A 17236-nucleotide genomic window follows, 5' to 3' on the forward strand; every position below is an offset into this window, starting at 1 on the left:
GGGGGGGGGGGGGGGGGGGGGGGGGCTGCGTCCTATCTTGCCAGCAGGGCTGCCTGGCTGCTCCTGAATGGCCGCAGCGCTCTTCTGACCTGCACTCGCAGCCAGCCTGCTGGAGCTGGGGTTTGCAAGTCCCTTGGGGCTGCTCGTGCTGGAGTTGAGGGGGGAAAGCAGCAAGCGATGGAGGGAGAGGAGTGAGCGGGAGGGGCGGGGCAGGGCCTCAGGGGCAAGAGGTGAGGCAGGGGCATCCAGTTTTCAGACATTAGAAAGTTGGCCACTCTATGTTATCATCAGAGCAGTTAGACTAGGGCGTTATGGATAAATGTTAGGACAATGTTGCAAGGCTTAGCTGTGCGCCTCTTATTGATGGGCATTATATTGCTAGATCTCCCGACTGCTATAGGCAGACAAGTTGGACTCCTTTGGCTGAAAGGCTGCCCTGGAGAGCTTTGTCAGTGGTGATCTGGGGTGAGCTTTGCGATACCATCTTACTGCTTTTTCAGGCTAGCCCATTTGTTCTCCAGTATGAAAACCGGTTGTTCCCATTTTCCCTCAGAGGCTTTTTGGCCTGAAAATAATATTTGGTTGAACAATTCTTCCTCTAAAAAACAGAAAGGCGTATTCAAGCAGGTAATTTTTCCCCTTAAGAGTAGAGCTGGTTGAAAAACAGGATGTAATTTCTTTGAAAACTGTTGCTGAAATTATCAGATCTTTTCTCCCATTGAAATTTGTAGCAATTTTTATGAAGATATTTGCCAAAGTTGCAAGTTGTGTCAAAGAGTCTTGGCGAACTCTACCTAAAAACTGATGCTGTGGGTTGGACCCCAGAATTTGCTTCGTTACGGGGAAGCAGTGTAGCCTAGTAAAAAAATCACGTGGCTGGAACTCAGGACACCTGGGTGCTATTCCCAGCTTTGCCACTGATCTGCTGCATGACCCTTTGGGCAAGTCCCTTTGTGCCTCAGTTTCCCATATGTAAAATGGGGATCAGGATCTGGCTCTCTTTTTGCAAAGCTGTTTTGAGATCTGCTGATGAAAAGTGCTAGAGAAGGCGCTAGGGATTATTATAATTCACATTTTCTAGTCATTTCCAGCAAAGCTATTTTGTAGTAAATGTGTGGTTTTTCTCATTTAGGTTTAAATCTGTCCTTTTTCAATAAACTGTCACACTGATCCGAGTATTGTTTTGAAGTCAATAATCCAGCGTGGCTGTATATGAAAGCGGAATTTGGCCCTACTTGCCCATGGTAACGTACTGTGTTCATTGCTTGTGGCTACATATATCCGATTCATGTTTTATCATTTAATGTAAAATGAAGGACAGTCACTAATGACGATATGCATTGACGGAATTGAGGAAGAGGAGGGAAAGCACAGTATTGATTAAAACTAGCTTTCAACATGTAAGCCTCAGCTTTAACGCTCCTCGAGTCAGATTGCACATTTGTTGCCCACCCCTAGACTCCCACTGAGTGCAACTGGTCTTTAGGATGTGCACAAAACACAGACACGTCCACTTCTTGTAAATGTAGCTTGGAAATTGGCCTGTATGTTAACTGCACATTTGCTTGTTCAAACACCAATGCACGCTTTTGTTTAGCGGATGAGCAAGGTTTTCTCCTGAATCAACCTGCAGTTTTGTAATCTGTTTAAAACCTTCAATGCCGGGGGGCGGGGGAGGGAATCTAACTCCCTTCCCCTCACCCAAAAATAAGCAACATTTGCAGCTTTTCCCCTTGGTATCACTGATCAAAGGTATGTGACAAGTCAGAGTGACCATTTCCGACTGCCATTGGAACACTCCAAGAGCTACAAAAGAAGAAGAGGATGACAAAGATGAGCAGCTATTCCACTCCAAGGCTTCATTTGCTCCTAAAGCACCGGTCCATTCATGTGAGTAAAGCCCTTTTCAGGTGCATAGGAAACTACAGGCCGCTTATACAATAAATGGAACAGGCTGGGCTATTTATTACAGCTAAATGGAGCATGAAGTAGAACTCCGTTTCCTCTTGCTAAATGAAAAAAACGTGGCAGTGAAGAGGATGGAGTGGGGAAATGATGATAGGCACAGCGATGTTCCGTGTAAAAAAGGGGACAGAGACAGAAGGATCTGGTCTCTCTCCGCCCAGGCACGTAACTCAGGAGCATTGATAGCTTTAAAGGTGCACTTCCAGAGCCACATCTGGTTACACCGGTGCAACCCGCAGTGGAATCAACCCGCTGCCTTTCTGGTTCTGAGAGCAGAACGTGGCCCACAATGTGGCATGGGATAGGAATAGTTAGGTGCCAGCCAGCCATAAAATGGTACCAGGAAAACACCTTAAAAGACAGATCCTAGACTCTGGGCAGGTCTACACTAGAGCCAGGATCGACACTCTGAGATTGATTCACCAGCGGTCGATTTAGCGGGTCTAGTAAAGACCTACCAAATCGACTGCAGACCGCTCTCCAGTCGATCCCTGTACTCTACCCCCAACGAGAAGAGTAAAGTAAGTCGATGGAAGATTTTCTCCCGTCGATCCCCCGCGGTGTAGACCCCGCAGTAACTCAACCTTAGGTACGTCAACTCCAGCTACATTATTCACTTAGGTCGTAGCTTAGGTCGACTTACTGTGGTAGTGTAGACATAGCCAAAGTTACAGCTCCTTTTCCTACTCTGGCAACGCAAAGCGGCTGCAAAACCAACGTAGCCAGCCTCCTGGGGATTCTTGCTGCAGTGGTGGACTCTCTGGTCTGTGTGGATCTGGTATATCTATTCCAGGCCACACCGTTCTTGGCCCCTAGCATGGGGCTTGTGGGTGTGGCTGGAGTGCCCCTGTGTGGCTGTACTGATCCCTTGGTTTTACAGGCAGTGGGAGTTGCTTTATTGATTGCATACAGTGTGCTCTCTCTGCCCTCTCACTGTCCATCAGAGCGGCTAGTCCAGCTCTGCAGAAGATTAGTATTGCACTGTACGGGAGCCACCATTTATGAGACCCATCTGCCTGAACCATTCTGTTTCAAAGGTGACTCAGGTTGCAGAGTCTCAGGCATGGAACAGATCATACGAGTTACTCGGAATGGTTTAAAATCTCTTTGTTACCTGATTTCCAGAGTGGTTTATATTCTCCTGGGAGGAGGCTCTGTTTCGGCGTTTCACGTGATGGGGCTGGTAGACAGGTATCTTCTGGGCTCCCTTTACGTCCTCATCCGAGGTGTCCATATCCGCTGAGTACTGGGGTCGGTGCCGCTCGGTCCATGGGCTGCCTTTGGGGACAGAACGGGTTCGAGTCACTGGAGGCTCAGGGCAGGGATTATCATCTTAGGTTTCAGGAAAAGCCCGCGGAAGGATGGGCAAGGAGAGGTGAAAAAGGAAACAGCAACAATATTAGGAAAAAATCACTAAATAGCTTTACAGAACACCAGGGACCTGGTCCAAAGCCCAGGGAAATCAGCGGAAAGACTCCCACTGACTTCAGTGGACTTTATATCAGTCCCTCAGACCAGACGCTCACACACCTGCTAAATAAATCACACCACGATGCCTCATTAGAAGAGCTGTCAAGCTCTTCCCTTTCCAAACCGTGGCAGTGGATACTCTAACAGCAACAGCTTATTCAAAGCAAAAGCGAACGCATCCTCCGCTAGAATAACCATAGTGTCCTATACGCACCACGCCAAGCTTTCAGATAGCAAAGTTAGAGGGCTTTTCACGCCAGCAAAGAGGAAGCCATGAAACGCTTAGATATAACACCCCTGAGCTCATTCAAGGAGTGTGTCAGAAATCCCGTACTTTCAGTGAACTGCATCATGTAGGTGTGGAAAGACAACTGTTTCATCGGGGCTAAAGGAAGGGTTGTTATCCAGAGGTAACATTTAAGAGCGCAGATACATCAGTGGGGCTTGAAACCCAGTTTAAAATAATTCGAGTGCCCAGAACAAAAGGATTGACATTACAATTTCTATGCCACACTGGAGGGGGCGTGGTCTAATGATCAGAGCACACAGGAACCGTCTCTTGCTACGTGTATGTACAGTACCGCTCTGTGCCTCTGCTTTCCAGTCAGTTAAACTAGGAATTGTCCCTCTGAAGGTTTTTGCAAGACTCAATTAAGAGACCCTCACCCAAAAGGTATTTTATAGGGGGAAAGTATTATCACACAGTGAAAAGCATCTTACAGGACTTCAGGAAGGAGGCTGGACTACAGCTGATTGACAATGGGCAGGGCAGGGAAGTGTGAATAACCACAGCCCTGGGTGGACAAAGGATTTCACCCACCAGACAGTAAAGAGTCTACATTTTCACTAGCCTTGGGAGCTGAGCTCAGAAAACCTAATCCGAAAGCCAATGAAGTCAAAGGGAATTTTCCCATTGATTTCAGTGGCTTTGGATCAGGCCGCAAACCTGGGAGAAATGAATAAAAGCCTTTCTAAATGCTTTTTAAGTCAGTTCCAGAGTGTTATTTTTATTCTATATAGTACCTCCATTTTATTTACCTCTAGCTCGGCTAATCACAGTGGTCACAGTCACCTGGGTGTTAATAAATCCAGCCAACACGGGGAAAAAAAACACACGGGAGATTATATTTTAGGATGACCCATGTTTAAGCTATGCACCATGCACATTTTGCTTTGTTACCCTGGTAGGAGAAAGCACATTAGTGACAGAAGAATTTGTTTTCTGTAATCTCATTCGCTAGAGTACTTATAGCATCCATAAACTCCTGATCCCCTCAGGAGAGGGTTTGATTGCACAGGGAGAAAGAAGTGGTTCGGGACTATTTAGAAAAACTGGACGTGCACAAGTCCATGGGACCGGATGCGCTGCATCCGAGGGTGCTAAAGGAGTTGGCGGGTGAGATTGCAGAGCCATTAGCCATTATTTTTGAAAACTCATGGCGATTGGGGGAGGTCCCAGATGACTGGAAAAAGGCTAATGTAGTGCCCATCTTTAAAAAAGGGAAGGAGGAGGATCCGGGGAACTACAGGCCAGTCAGCCTCATCTCAGTCCCTGGAAAAATCATGGAGCAGGTCCTCAAGGAATCAATTATGAAACATTTAGAGGAGAGGAAAGTGATCAGGAACAGTCAGCATGGATTCACGAAGGGGAAGTCGTGCCTGACTAACCTAATTGCCTTCTATGATGAGATAACTGGCTCTGTGGATGAGGGGAAAGCAGTGGATGTGTTATTCCTTGACTTTAGCAAAGCCTTTGATACGGTCTCCCACAGTATTCTTGCCGCCAAGTTAAAGAAGTATGGGCTGGATGAAAGGACTGTAAGGTGGATAGAAAGCTGGCTAGATCGTCGGGCTCAACGGGTAGTGATCAATGGCTCCATGTCTAGTTGGCAGCCGGTTTCAAGCGGAGTGCCCCAAGGTCGGTCCTGGGGCTGGTTTTGTTTAATATCTTTATTAATGATCTGGAGGATGGTGTGGACTGCACTCTCAGCAAGTTTGCAGATGACACTAAACTAGGAGGCGTGGTAGATACACTAGAGGGTAGGGATCGGATACAGAGGGACCTAGACAAATTAGAGGATTGGACCGAAAAAAACCTGATGAGGTTCAACAAGGACAAGTGCAGAGTCCTGCATTTAGGACGGAAGAATCCCATGCACTGCTACAGACTAGGGACCGAATGGCTAGGTAGCAGTTCTGCAGAAAAGGACCTAGGGGTCACAGTGGACGAGAAGCTGGATATGAGTCAGCAGTGTGCTCTTGTTGCCAAGAAGGCTAACGGCATTTTGGGCTGTATAAGTAGGGGCATTGCCAGCAGATCGAGGAACGTGATCATTCCCCTTTATTCGACATTGGTGAGGCCTCATCTGGAATACTGTGTCCAATTTTGGGCCCCACACTACAAGAAGGATGTGGAAAAATTGGAAAGAGTCCAGCGGAGGGCAACAAAAATGATTAGGGGTCTGGAGCACATGACTTATGAGGAGAGGCTGAGGGAACTGGGATTGTTTAGTCTCCAGAAGAGAAGAATGAGGGGGGATTTGATAGCAGCCTTCAACTACCTGAAGGGGGGTTCCAAAGAGGATGGAGCTTGGCTGTTCTCAGTGGTGGCAGACGACAGAACAAGGAGCAATGGTCTCAAGTTGCAGTGGGGGAGGTCCAGGTTGGATATCAGGAAAAACAATTTCACTAGGAGGGTGGTGAAACACTGGAATGCGTTACCTAGGGAGGTGGTGGAGTCTCCTTCCTTGGAGGTTTTTAAGGCCCGGCTTGACAAAGCCCTGGCTTGGATGATTTAGCTGGGAATTGGTCCTGCTTTGAGCAGGGGGTTGGACTAGATGACCTCTTGAGGTCCCTTCCAACTCTGATATTCTATGATTCTATGATTCTAGGGCTCCAGAGCCAGGGAAATCTCCCCAACCAGATTTAAGCATGACAAATGACTACGTTTGGTGCACAGCTTGAAAATGAGGACAAAAGCTGTCGTCATGCCATAAGCAATCGAGCCACTGCTTTGCCATGGTGGCCAAATCCTCATCTGGTGTAGCTCAGCAGTGCTCCACTGACTTCATTAGAACCAGGATGATTTACACCAGACGGGGATCTGGCTGAGCAAGTTAAAATGTGGTCACGCTCAGGCCTGAAGCAAGGCAACTTTGGCTTTCGATTTCATCTGACATGCTAAGCAAGGTAGGCCTGAGAAACCTCCTAGCACAGCCCAGAGTACGTAGGGAGTGAGGCTGGTGATTCGGTAGGTGGCATTCCTTGCTTTGGAGTCAGGGTGATCAGTTGCTCATGCCCAAATGACCAGCTAGCTGCGTAAGCTGATTTGCATATGCAAATCAGATGTATGGTTATGCACCTAGCTATGAAAGCCAGGCCCTCTGTGGTTTAGTAGTTTAGTTATTTTTAAGAGCCTGGAACCATTAATGTTTCCATTCTGTTAGAACTGCCGGCCCAGCTGCTTCTCCTCTAATGGGACAGGATGACACTGGTCAGTGTAGCCTACCGGGTTTGGGATTCCTTTCCAGGCTCTTCCTTCGTGAGTTCACTGTCAGCCGGACCTCGGTGCTAAACTCCTGCTCTGGAGGGGTCATATGTTGTCCCTGCTCCTGAAGGATCTGGTGGAACACTGCAGCCAGGTCTGCTTCAGCGATCATTGTCTCCTTCCGGGAGGTGTCCTCACCGGCATCTGGGAAGTCTGGGAATGACTGAGAAGAGAGGACATGGGTCAGTACCTATAAATGAGCAGTGTGTTCCCTTTCCCCATAACCCACTTTCGAGCAAAATATTTGCAGGTTATTTTTTAGCCTTCCCTAAGGGATTTGTACACCCCACTGTTAATAGTTTTAATTGGAATTGGGCATCACATTCCCCTAAGCAGCCTGGAAAATCTCAGCCCATGTGTCTATGTTTTTAAAATGTCAAGTCCTTTTACTAATTAAACAATAATGTGTCTCCCCATACCCTGGTTATATGCAGATGGTTCTTAAAGAGAGATCATTTTCTCATAGACTACAAGCACAGTGTCCTTCACAAAGACAGGCTAGAACCATCCTATATGCTTTGCCCCAAAAGCTTTATCAAACTTATATTGGAGTTTGAAAACTCCAAGGTTTGTTTGACTTTTAAAATAAAAAGTTATTGTTACATTTCTCACCACTTCCTGGTTCTACCCAGGAGAAGGGTTTTAAATGATGAGGTGCCAGAAACAACAAAAACAAAACAAAAACAAAACAAAAACAAAAAAAAAAGGCAACTTGGTATTTCTGACTTAACCAGAAGCAAGAATGGATTATCCAGTCCTGCAACTCCATGAAGTCTGGACGCTGTGAATTAAGGCTAAAATCAGCATCCAAACATCTGTGCTCTTGTTCAAATTGAACCAATCCTCCTTACTTTGGAGGTTTGCACATCACTAGCCTGTATGCAAGTCAGTTCGAAACATTTCAGGAAAACTCTGTCTGCCTTTTGGACATCAAGCAAGAGATGCTACTTTTTTGTGCATCAAGTAGAATACATGAATCTTTTATGACAGAGACAAGGTGGTGAGGTAATATCTCTTTTGGACCAACTTCTATTGGTGGGAGATAAACCTTTTGAGCTATGCAGAGCTCTTCTTCAGGTCTGGGGAAGAAAGAAGAATCTCTTATGTTGTATATGCTACGTTGAGGTGTGACTTTCACAGTCATTGGGTTTGTTGTTCAATCTAGGCACAGTAGAACCTCAGCGTTAGGGACACCTCGGGAATGGAGGTTGTTTGTAATTCTGGAAAGTTCGTAACTCTGAGCAAAACATTATGGTTGTTCTTTCAAAAGTTTACAACTGAACATTGACTTAATACAGCTTTGGAACTTTACTGTGCAGAAGAAAAATGCTACTTTCCCTTTATTTTTTTAGTAGTTTGTGTTTAAGGCAGTATTGCACTGTATTTCCTTTTTTTTGGTTGGTCTCTGCTGCTGTCTGAATGCATACTTCCAGTTCCAAATGAGGTGTGTGGTTGCCTGGTCTGTTTGTAACGGTGGTGTTTGTAACTCTGAGGTTCTACGGTACTAACGTCTCTCAGTTTGCAATAGCTGGTAACAGCACTGATGACTGGAAGAAGTGAAGCTGGTTTTGCACAACTGTTATGCAATAATTATGCAAAATTGTTGTTTTTCAGGTTTGGGAAATCTTCCGCTACCCATACAATTCCCTCTCTTTTTCAGAAGGTCAGTCTCCATGTGGCTTGCTGTGACTGGCCAAGGAGTTTTGCAAACAATAAGAACAGCGTTGCCTGTCAGGACTTTATGGATCAGTTTTTTTAGATGGCCTCAGCTCCTCCCCAGAGGGGCCTGCCTCAATGTAAACACAGGAACAAAATTACAGACAAAACAGATGTGGGTTGGTTACATGCCTCTCCTGCTTAGAGGTTACATGCCTCTCCAGCTCTCTTCAGGTTTCCCACAGAACAGGGAGAGAAGGGTCTTCATATTTCCCACTCCCATATTTCCTCAGCTGGCTTTGACAGAACCCAGTACTACAATTGTGGATACAAGGACTACAATTCCCAGCCTGCCTTGCTCTCCATCTTCAGCGAGAGCAGCTGGCTGGAACCACAAGAAGCCATCTTTATCCCTGACCATTGAGGCTAGAAATGAACTGAGCCCATGTTCATGTGGGATTGCAAAGAAACAGGGCTTTATCTGATTTCTTCAGGGGCCAATTTAAAAACAAGTAATGAAACCCAGAAGAAAATGAGACCAGAGGACACGATCTTTTCCGAATCTCCTGCCATCCTAGCTCACCAGTCCTCACTCCAATTCACTATCCTCATTCTGATTCATGGCCTTCAGGAGTAAGGTCTATTGTGGCAGAAAACAAAGCAAGGGGGGGAAGCTAATCAACATCATACCCTTGGAAACTCCAAGCAGCTGAACCGCGGAAGAGAAGAAAGGAAGGGAGCAAGGAATGAGAGAACAGCAGTCCCCAATCACCTCCCCAGTACCTGGTGGCCATCCTGGTTGACCGGAGTTTGAGAAAGCTGCACAGATTGACGGCGTGATTGAGCGGAATATTCCGAGTCCAGTTCAAAATCAAAAGGATGAACAGACAGCAGGCGCTTTGTCTTGCGCATCTTAGAAAGCATAGAAAGTGCAAGAAAGCAAAATTCAGTGTAAACACAACTGGTCTTTAAAAAGGGGTCTGATGACTCTTTCAGCCCATAACTATCTCTCTCCACCTATGTTTCTGGTTGTGTCTTTTCTTCTCTACTGGCTACAGATCTGACATTACTGGTTTGCCTAATTGTATTTATGGATCGAATGTTGCTCTCTCTTTCTGCCATGCAGCTCTGCTGACATATCAGTATTCTGGGCTGTGGAGGAGAAACTCAACTGGAGGTTCTTTGAGCAGTTATGGGGAAGTGAGCTTGGCTCAAATTTCACAGAGAATTCCAACAGCTGCTGTGGAATCCTCAAACAGGCGTCCCCCCTTTCAGCCAGGGAATCATTCAGAGATAGCCACAGGTAGGAGGCACTGCCACCTCCGCTCCTTAAAATGCCCCTTGCAGCTCTGCAATTAGATCAAATTTATTTGGCCTGTGTGGAATGTTACACTTCACTGTCTGATGCTTATGCCCCCTTAAGAGAGACTTTACCAAACTAAGACTATGTCTACACTTTTGTTGGTAAAACTTTTGGCCATCAGGGGTGTGAAAAAACACACCCTGGACCGCCATAAGTTTCACCGACAGAAGCACCGGTATGAACAGCGCTATGTTGGAGGGAGATGCTCTGCTGCTGACACAGCTACTGCCGCTCGTGGGGATGGGGGAGTTTAATTATGCTGATGGGAGAGCTCTCTCCCGCAGGCATAGAGTGGCTACATAGGAGACCTTACAGCTGTAGACATAGTTCTGGGGAAGGATAGCATGTATCTTTAATAGGTTAGATTGAAATGAAGTGACTGCATTTCCAGGAGACCAACTGAAAGAAACAATTACCTCCCCAGATAATGCCAATGATGTAACAAATGGATGTGGTAATGAAGTTGGCTAAGAGGCTGACCTATAGCATGACAAGGCAGAAAATGAAATGTGACATTTAGAATCTATTTAACAACACCTAGCTCACACGTAAGGCTTTTCATCTGAAAAGTGCTGTATAAAGGAGGGTCAATATTATTATCCCCATTTTACAAAGAGGGAAAATGAGGCACAGAGGGCCAAAGTGACCTGCAGCAGGTCACCCAGCAGGCCCAGGACTAGAACCCAGGTCTCAGTCTAGTGCTCTGCTCTCTAGGCCACACTGTTACTTCCTATTTAGAAAAAGGTGGTTGGTGTGTGTGACAGGGTGCACTCACCCTGCACTGGACGGGGAAGGGTTAACTCCTCACTGTGGGAGGAGGAAGCCACGCCCCCCTGTCCAAACTGGGCATGCTCACGGTGTAGCACCAGTATAAGAAGGAGCAGCTCAGTTCAGTCTGGTCTAGTCGCTGGAGAGGAAGGCTGCAGGCTCCAGCCTGGGAGTTGCGGAAGCCCCGGACTGTGGGAGCCGGAGACACTGAGACTCACGCAGATGCCCAGGTACCTGAGGGCGCCACTTGGAGGTGAGAGCCCCTGGGCTCAGCACAACCCGAGGAGTCTGGCGATCCCAAAGACGTCTAGCTCAGGACTGCAGAAGTCACGGTAGGAAGTAGCCCAGGGAGGGACTAGCCATTGTTCCTACAGCAGTCAGCATGGTTCTGGCGGATCCCCGCTAAGTGGTGAGCCCACTTGCCACTACCAGGGCCCTGGGTTGAGACCCAGTGGAGCAGGGAGGGCCCAGGTCTTCCTACCCTGGCTGCCGCACCTCTGGGAGGCAGCCCAACCCTATTGACTCTGGCCACTAAATTTAACTGCCCTGGGAGTCAGGCTATGGGTATTGACTCTGGCCGCTAGGCCTCACTGCTCTGGGAGTCCGGTATTGTTACGGACTCTGACCGCTAGGCCTCACTGCTCTGGGAGTCCGGTATTGTTACGGACTCTGGCCACTAGGCCCCACTGCCCTGGGAGTCAGGGCATTGCTAGTGACTGACTGCTAGGCCTTACAGCCCTATAGCAAGAGCCAGTCAGTAGACTTGAACCCTTAGGCCTCACTGCCTAGAGGCAGAAGGTGGATTGAGGGATGGGGTGCACTCACCCTGCACTGGACAGGCCCCCCCTCCCCACCCCAGTGTGCCTCTCTGAGAGAACCAGAATGCTCATATTAATCAGGGGGAAAGAAACCTGGTCAAAAGGGGCTAGTGATTTTGGGAGCATCAATTTCTGGGACCTTGACACCACAAAGGGGCCTGATTTCCAGAGGGCGGGAGTCCAGCACTTTCTTTACAGCATTTACATTGGCGACATAGGCAGATAGGTTTGTATCAGAAAACCCCTGCGGAGTGCTGCAGAGAAAGCCCCCCCACCAGCTAAGAAAGCCCAGAGCGGGGAAGAGCACAGTCCACACGGAAGCACGCGGAACGAGGCATGGCACGTCCACAGAGGTAAATGCTCACCCTAGTATAGTGCTCAGCTTCGGCACCATCCACAAGGTCGTCTTCATCATCGCTGTCACTGCGCACCCCGCCGCTGGCACGCAGCTGGCACTCACCTGGGAGGGAGCACAAGAAAACGGTGTGCATCAAGGGCTTGGCAGCCCCATACCACTCAAGGGCGAGATTTCAGAGTGGCTGGCTGAAGCATCCCAGCCATCGCGTGGCTGAAGGATCACAGTCTGTTGGCTACCCTTGGGTTGCCACTTGGCTGGTTTTTAACCAGCCTGGCTGGTTTTCTTACTGCCACAGCTGCTGGTGAAAAGATTTAATTGGTTGTTTTTTCTACTTGGGACAGTTTCATATAAAAATACATTTATTGTGTTATGTTGTGTGTGCATGTGTGTATGTACAATGGTTCTCTAGAACATTTCAGTAACCGTTAGCCATGGTCGGCATTGGGACCCTTTTTGTTGGTGGTGCTGGAGGGTGGGGAAGCCAATGTGTCTCGGAGATGGGAACCCGATGGGCCCATACTGGTGTTCCTCTTATAACGCCTCTTGGGGCCAGCCCCTGCTCCTATTGGAGTCATTGTCCTCAAGAGGTGCTCATGGGCCCGTGCTTTCTGAACACACTGCCTTAGTGTGTGATCATGTCTCCCTCTAGTGGCTGATCCAAGGAATATACGCTCTGTCACCCTACTACAGCAAAAGGAAGTCTCCTTTAGAGATATAGGCCAGCGTTCCTGGAGCTGATGGTCCCAGATGTTATGTGTCTTGATGACAGTGGTGTACGTGGCCGTGGTTCACAACCCTTATCTTCTTATAAAAACTTATATCATCTTATATCCTCTCACTAGTTGCTCTTCCTGCTGCAGACCCATCTTCCAGCTCTCTGATGTATAAGATACACCAACATGGACTCACTAGGCCAAATTCAGAGGTGATGGTTAAATTACATGACAGGAGATTGGTGTGAGTCTGAGAGAACCTCACTGAGTCTAAGCTAGACTCTAAAGTGTAAATCACATCAGTTCAGTTTAGATTTGCTTATTCTTACCTCTAACTCCAGCCCAATATAGGTTTGCTCCCGATTCTCACCTGCCCCCTTATGGCAGGGACAATCAAGAGAAAATCCAGACCTCTTCATCCTTCTATATTAATGGATCACAACCCTTGATTTCCAGACCTGATACTACTGTAAGGAGTAGCTCCATTGATCTCAATGGGAGTCAATACTGCTTTTGAAAGCAGAGATAATTCACAACCCCAAACAGGAACATTCCCAGAGAGCCCTTTAGCCAAACCCGAGATGGACAAAATGCCCATTCATAGGGATGGGAGAAGTTTTGATTATCACTGGCAAGAACCCCCAGTTATGACATTATGAAGGCCCAGATTCAGAAAGGTACTCCTGTGATTAAGAGCAGTGCTCAATCAGAGCTTAAATCTGAAAAACAGAGGTCTCAGAACAGGCAGGAATTTGTTAGAGTGAAAAAAGATCAACATTATGGAGATTCCAATTTTCCAATGCCCCTCCTGATATCCATTGTTCTGAAGCATACAACAACAGGCTGGGCTTACAGGAACCAAGAGGACCCGGGAAGCAGAAGATTTGGGGACCTCCATTAGTACTGCACTGAGCGATCAGACCAGCCCACTGCTACAATTTCCTTTAAACAGCATTAAAAAAAAATTGACTTACTGTTGATGTCTGGCAAGCTGTAAACTCGGCCATGAAGACCTAAGTACAAAGAAAAATTGAGGGGAAAAATAAACACTTTCTACGGGTATGTTACACAAAGCAACTTCCAGAACTAAGCTTAGCAGGAGCTGGAGTCTGGTCTCTAGAGTTCTCAGGGCACAACCAGTAAAGCAAATTTAAAAAACTGAACTGTGAGTTTGGAGTCACAACTAGACTCAGAATGAATGAGATTTTTCCATGTGCTCTAGAGGCACAAAGAGGCTTAGTGCAGCTAGTTCACACTTCATGTATTCGGCACCAACATGTGCACAGTGCTCTCCTGCCAAGAACATGCAGTTGGTTTTGTTACCTTATTTAATAGCCTGACTAGGTAGTTGTGGGTGATCGGCACTTCTCAGTGTCAGGCCTTAGGATAACGTAAGGCAAAGGTCCTATTCCACTGGGATTCATTCATCATCTTCACGGGACTGAGTCACCTCCCAGTGGAATCCATGGAAAGACTCTCACCGATTTCAATGGGATCTGGGTCACGATCCAGGACAGCAGGCATGAATGTGGCACCACGTCTGCAGGTACTCCTGAGGCACATATGGGATCACTTGAGTGGCTCTGCTACTTCCTCCCCAGAGCTCAGAGAGGGCATAGTTGGATCGCTGCTCTTCTGCTCATGCCAAGTTTGCACCAGGCTGCATTCCATCATCCCTTCCTGTCCAGCATGTCTATGGAGCCAGCCAGAGCAAGTAGGCATGAACTATAATATGCATGACACCCACCTAAGCCAGCTGGTTCAGGGTGCTCAGTAACTTAGCCGGCACCTAACACACAGTGGGGCACGCATGAGGGACAGCTAGAATCATAGAATATCAGGTTGGAAGGGACCTCAGGAGGTCATCTAGTCCAACCCCCTGCTCAAAGCAGGACCAATCCCCAACTAAATCATCCCAGCCAGAGCTTTGTCAAGCCTGACCTTAAAAACCTCTAAGGAAGGAGATTCCACCACCTCTCTAGGTAACCCATTCCAGTGCTTCACCACCCTCCTAGTGAAAAAGTTTTTCCTAATATCCAAGCAGAGACTCAGCCAGGAAAAGAACAAGAATGCTTAAACCAAAGGGAAGGAACAGATGGAAGTGACCAAGAGGATATATTGCTTGACTGCGGAGTATGCTTGCCATTTATTACTAGGCTCACAGCTAGGGGGCGCCGTTGGCCAGCTGGCCAGTTAGTGGTTGCTAAGAATGCTAGGTGACCGGGCAACAAAATGGTAGATGAAATTTAATGTTGATAAATGCAAAGTAATGCATATTGGAAAGCATAATCCCAACTATACATATAAAATGATGGGGTAAATTAGCTATTACCACTTAAGAAAGATCTTGGAGTCATTGTGGATAGTTCTCTGAAAACATCCACTCAATGTGCAGCGGCAGTCAAAAAAGCAAACAGAATGTTGGGAATAATTAAGAAGGGGATAGAAAATAGGACAGAAAATATCATGTTGCCGCTATATAAATCCATGATATGCCCACATCTTGAATACTGTGTACAGACAGGGCCGGCTCCAGGGTTTTTGCCGCCCCAAGCAGCCCCCCCCCGGCAAAACAAAAAACAAACAAACAAAAAAGCCGCAATCACGATCTGCGGCACTTCGGCAGGAGGTCCTTCGCTCCGAGCGGGAGTGAGGGACCCACTGCCGAATTGCCGCCGAAGAGCCGGACGTGCCGCCCCTCTCTGGTGTGGCCGCCCCAAGCACCTGCTTGGTAAACTGGTGCCTGGAGCCGACCCTGTGTGCAGATGTAGTTGCCCCATCTCAAAAAAGATATATTGGAATAGGAAAAGGTTCAGAAAAGGGCAACAAAAATGATTAGGGGTATGGAACAGCTTCCATGTGAGGAGAGATTAGTAAGACTGACTTTTCAGCTTGGAAAAGAGACAAGTAAGTGTGGATATGATAGAGTCTATAAAATCATGATTGCTGTGGAGAAAATAAATAAGGAAGTGTTATTTACTCATAAGACATGAGCTAGGGGTCACCAAATGAAATTAATAGGCAATAGGTTTAAAACAAAAGGAAGTATTTCTTCACATAACATACAATCAACCTGTGGAACTCCTTGCCCAAGGATATTGTGAAGGCCAAGATCATAACAAAGAGAACTAGATAAATTCACGGAGGATAGGTCCATCAATGGCTATTAGCCAGGATGGGCAGGAAAGTTGTCCCTAGCCTCTGTTTGCCAGAAGCTGGGAATGAGCGACAGGGGATGGATCACTTGATGATTCCCTGTTGTGTTCATTCCCTCTTGGGTACCTGGCATTGGCTACTGTCGGAAGACAGGATACTGGGCTAGATTGACCTTTGGTCTGACCCAGTAGGGCCGTTCTTATGTTCTTATACCATTGTGTCCTTTTCTTTCGGCTGCTGCCCATGCAACAGTTATCGCTGCCCTTGCCACCTCCGGGCTGGGTTACAATACCATGCTCTACACAAGGCTCTGCCTTACCACCACCGAGAAACTGCATCTGGGGCAGAAAGTGGCTGCTTGCTTGTAAAGCAACACTCCACTCAGTGAGCCCACAACACCCGTGCCCTGATCAGTGCTGCCTGCAAAGTGATTTCACCGTGAGGCTGCAGGCGCTGGAGGCCAGCGAAGCTCGGAATGGTTTGGGCCTTGACTGAAAGACCCTGTGATGCGTGTGCAATTGCAAGGAGCCAAGGCATGAGACAGAGCTAACCAGGCCATCCACAGCTGGCTGGTGGCGGCAGAGCACTTAAGGCACAGTCCTCGGCTGTCCAATTCACTTCCCCACTTGGTCTGAGGGCTTCTGAAGCTCCTGACATGCTGCAAGGCTCATCCATTTCCCCATGTTTTTCAAGGGATGCAGGGATGGAAAGGAGGGCAGATAAATATATGGGGTGGGTTGTATTGGACTGCATGGCCAAGTACGGCATTAGGACGACATTAACAACTAGTTAAGACCCCGAGTGACCAATATAATTAAGCAAATGCCAAACGTTAAGTTTCAATGGGGCTAAACACACGTACTTAAAGTTAAATTCCCTGCAGAATCTAGGACTCAGGTGGAGGACAGGGTGCTGCACAAATCATAAATCATATTCTATCACATTGCCCGTAGTAAATGCTAGTTATTATAAGAAGATTAACTCCGTGAAGGGAGCCTTCCAATTTACCTGTATTTTTTAATTGATAAAAAATTACTAGCCCTTCTGTGATGAAAAAAGACTAAGCAAATTATTATCCTTCATTCTTATTTCAGTATTCCCTTTGTTTTGTTTTAAGCTAAACACCTCAATGCTCTTTACTCTTTCAGTATACTGCGGAGAAATGTGCAAATTAGATCCAGCAATCATTCTAATTTCATACTAAATACGATCTACACCATGGGCTTCTAGTTGTATTTCTATGAACTAGTGGATTTGGGAAAAGAATAAGGGTATACAGGCTTAATCAATGTACACCTATGGCATTAGTGCAAACTATTTGCTGGGACCTCACAGTGGGAAAAGAATTCCCCCACCCCTGATCTCACCATAGACCCGTGGTTCTCAAACTTGGGCCACCGCTTGTTCAGGGAAAGCCCCTGG

The 17236-nt window shown here is 47.1% G+C and overlaps 1 protein-coding gene across 4 annotated transcripts in view; it reads right to left on the reverse strand.

Moving 5' to 3' along the window:
* Positions 1–17236, reverse strand: part of MLPH (melanophilin) — an 83436-nt gene that overhangs the window by 31727 nt on the left and 34473 nt on the right. For 2 of the 4 annotated variants that reach the window (XM_034786321.1, XM_034786320.1), the window contains exons 5-9: positions 13633–13671; positions 11953–12047; positions 9422–9550; positions 6944–7145; positions 3080–3243 (exon numbers count right to left, since the gene is read on the reverse strand). In XM_034786321.1, the coding sequence (XP_034642212.1) occupies positions 3080–3243; positions 6944–7145; positions 9422–9550; positions 11953–12047; positions 13633–13671 (629 nt within the window). The remainder of the gene's footprint in view (positions 1–3079; positions 3244–6943; positions 7146–9421; positions 9551–11952; positions 12048–13632; positions 13672–17236) is intronic. The other 2 variants (XM_034786324.1, XM_034786323.1) reach the window with 1 other exon arrangement.

Source organism: Trachemys scripta, chromosome 11 (assembly GCF_013100865.1).
Source record: "Trachemys scripta elegans isolate TJP31775 chromosome 11, CAS_Tse_1.0, whole genome shotgun sequence".
In the NCBI taxonomy this organism is placed as follows: domain Eukaryota; kingdom Metazoa; phylum Chordata; order Testudines; family Emydidae; genus Trachemys; species Trachemys scripta.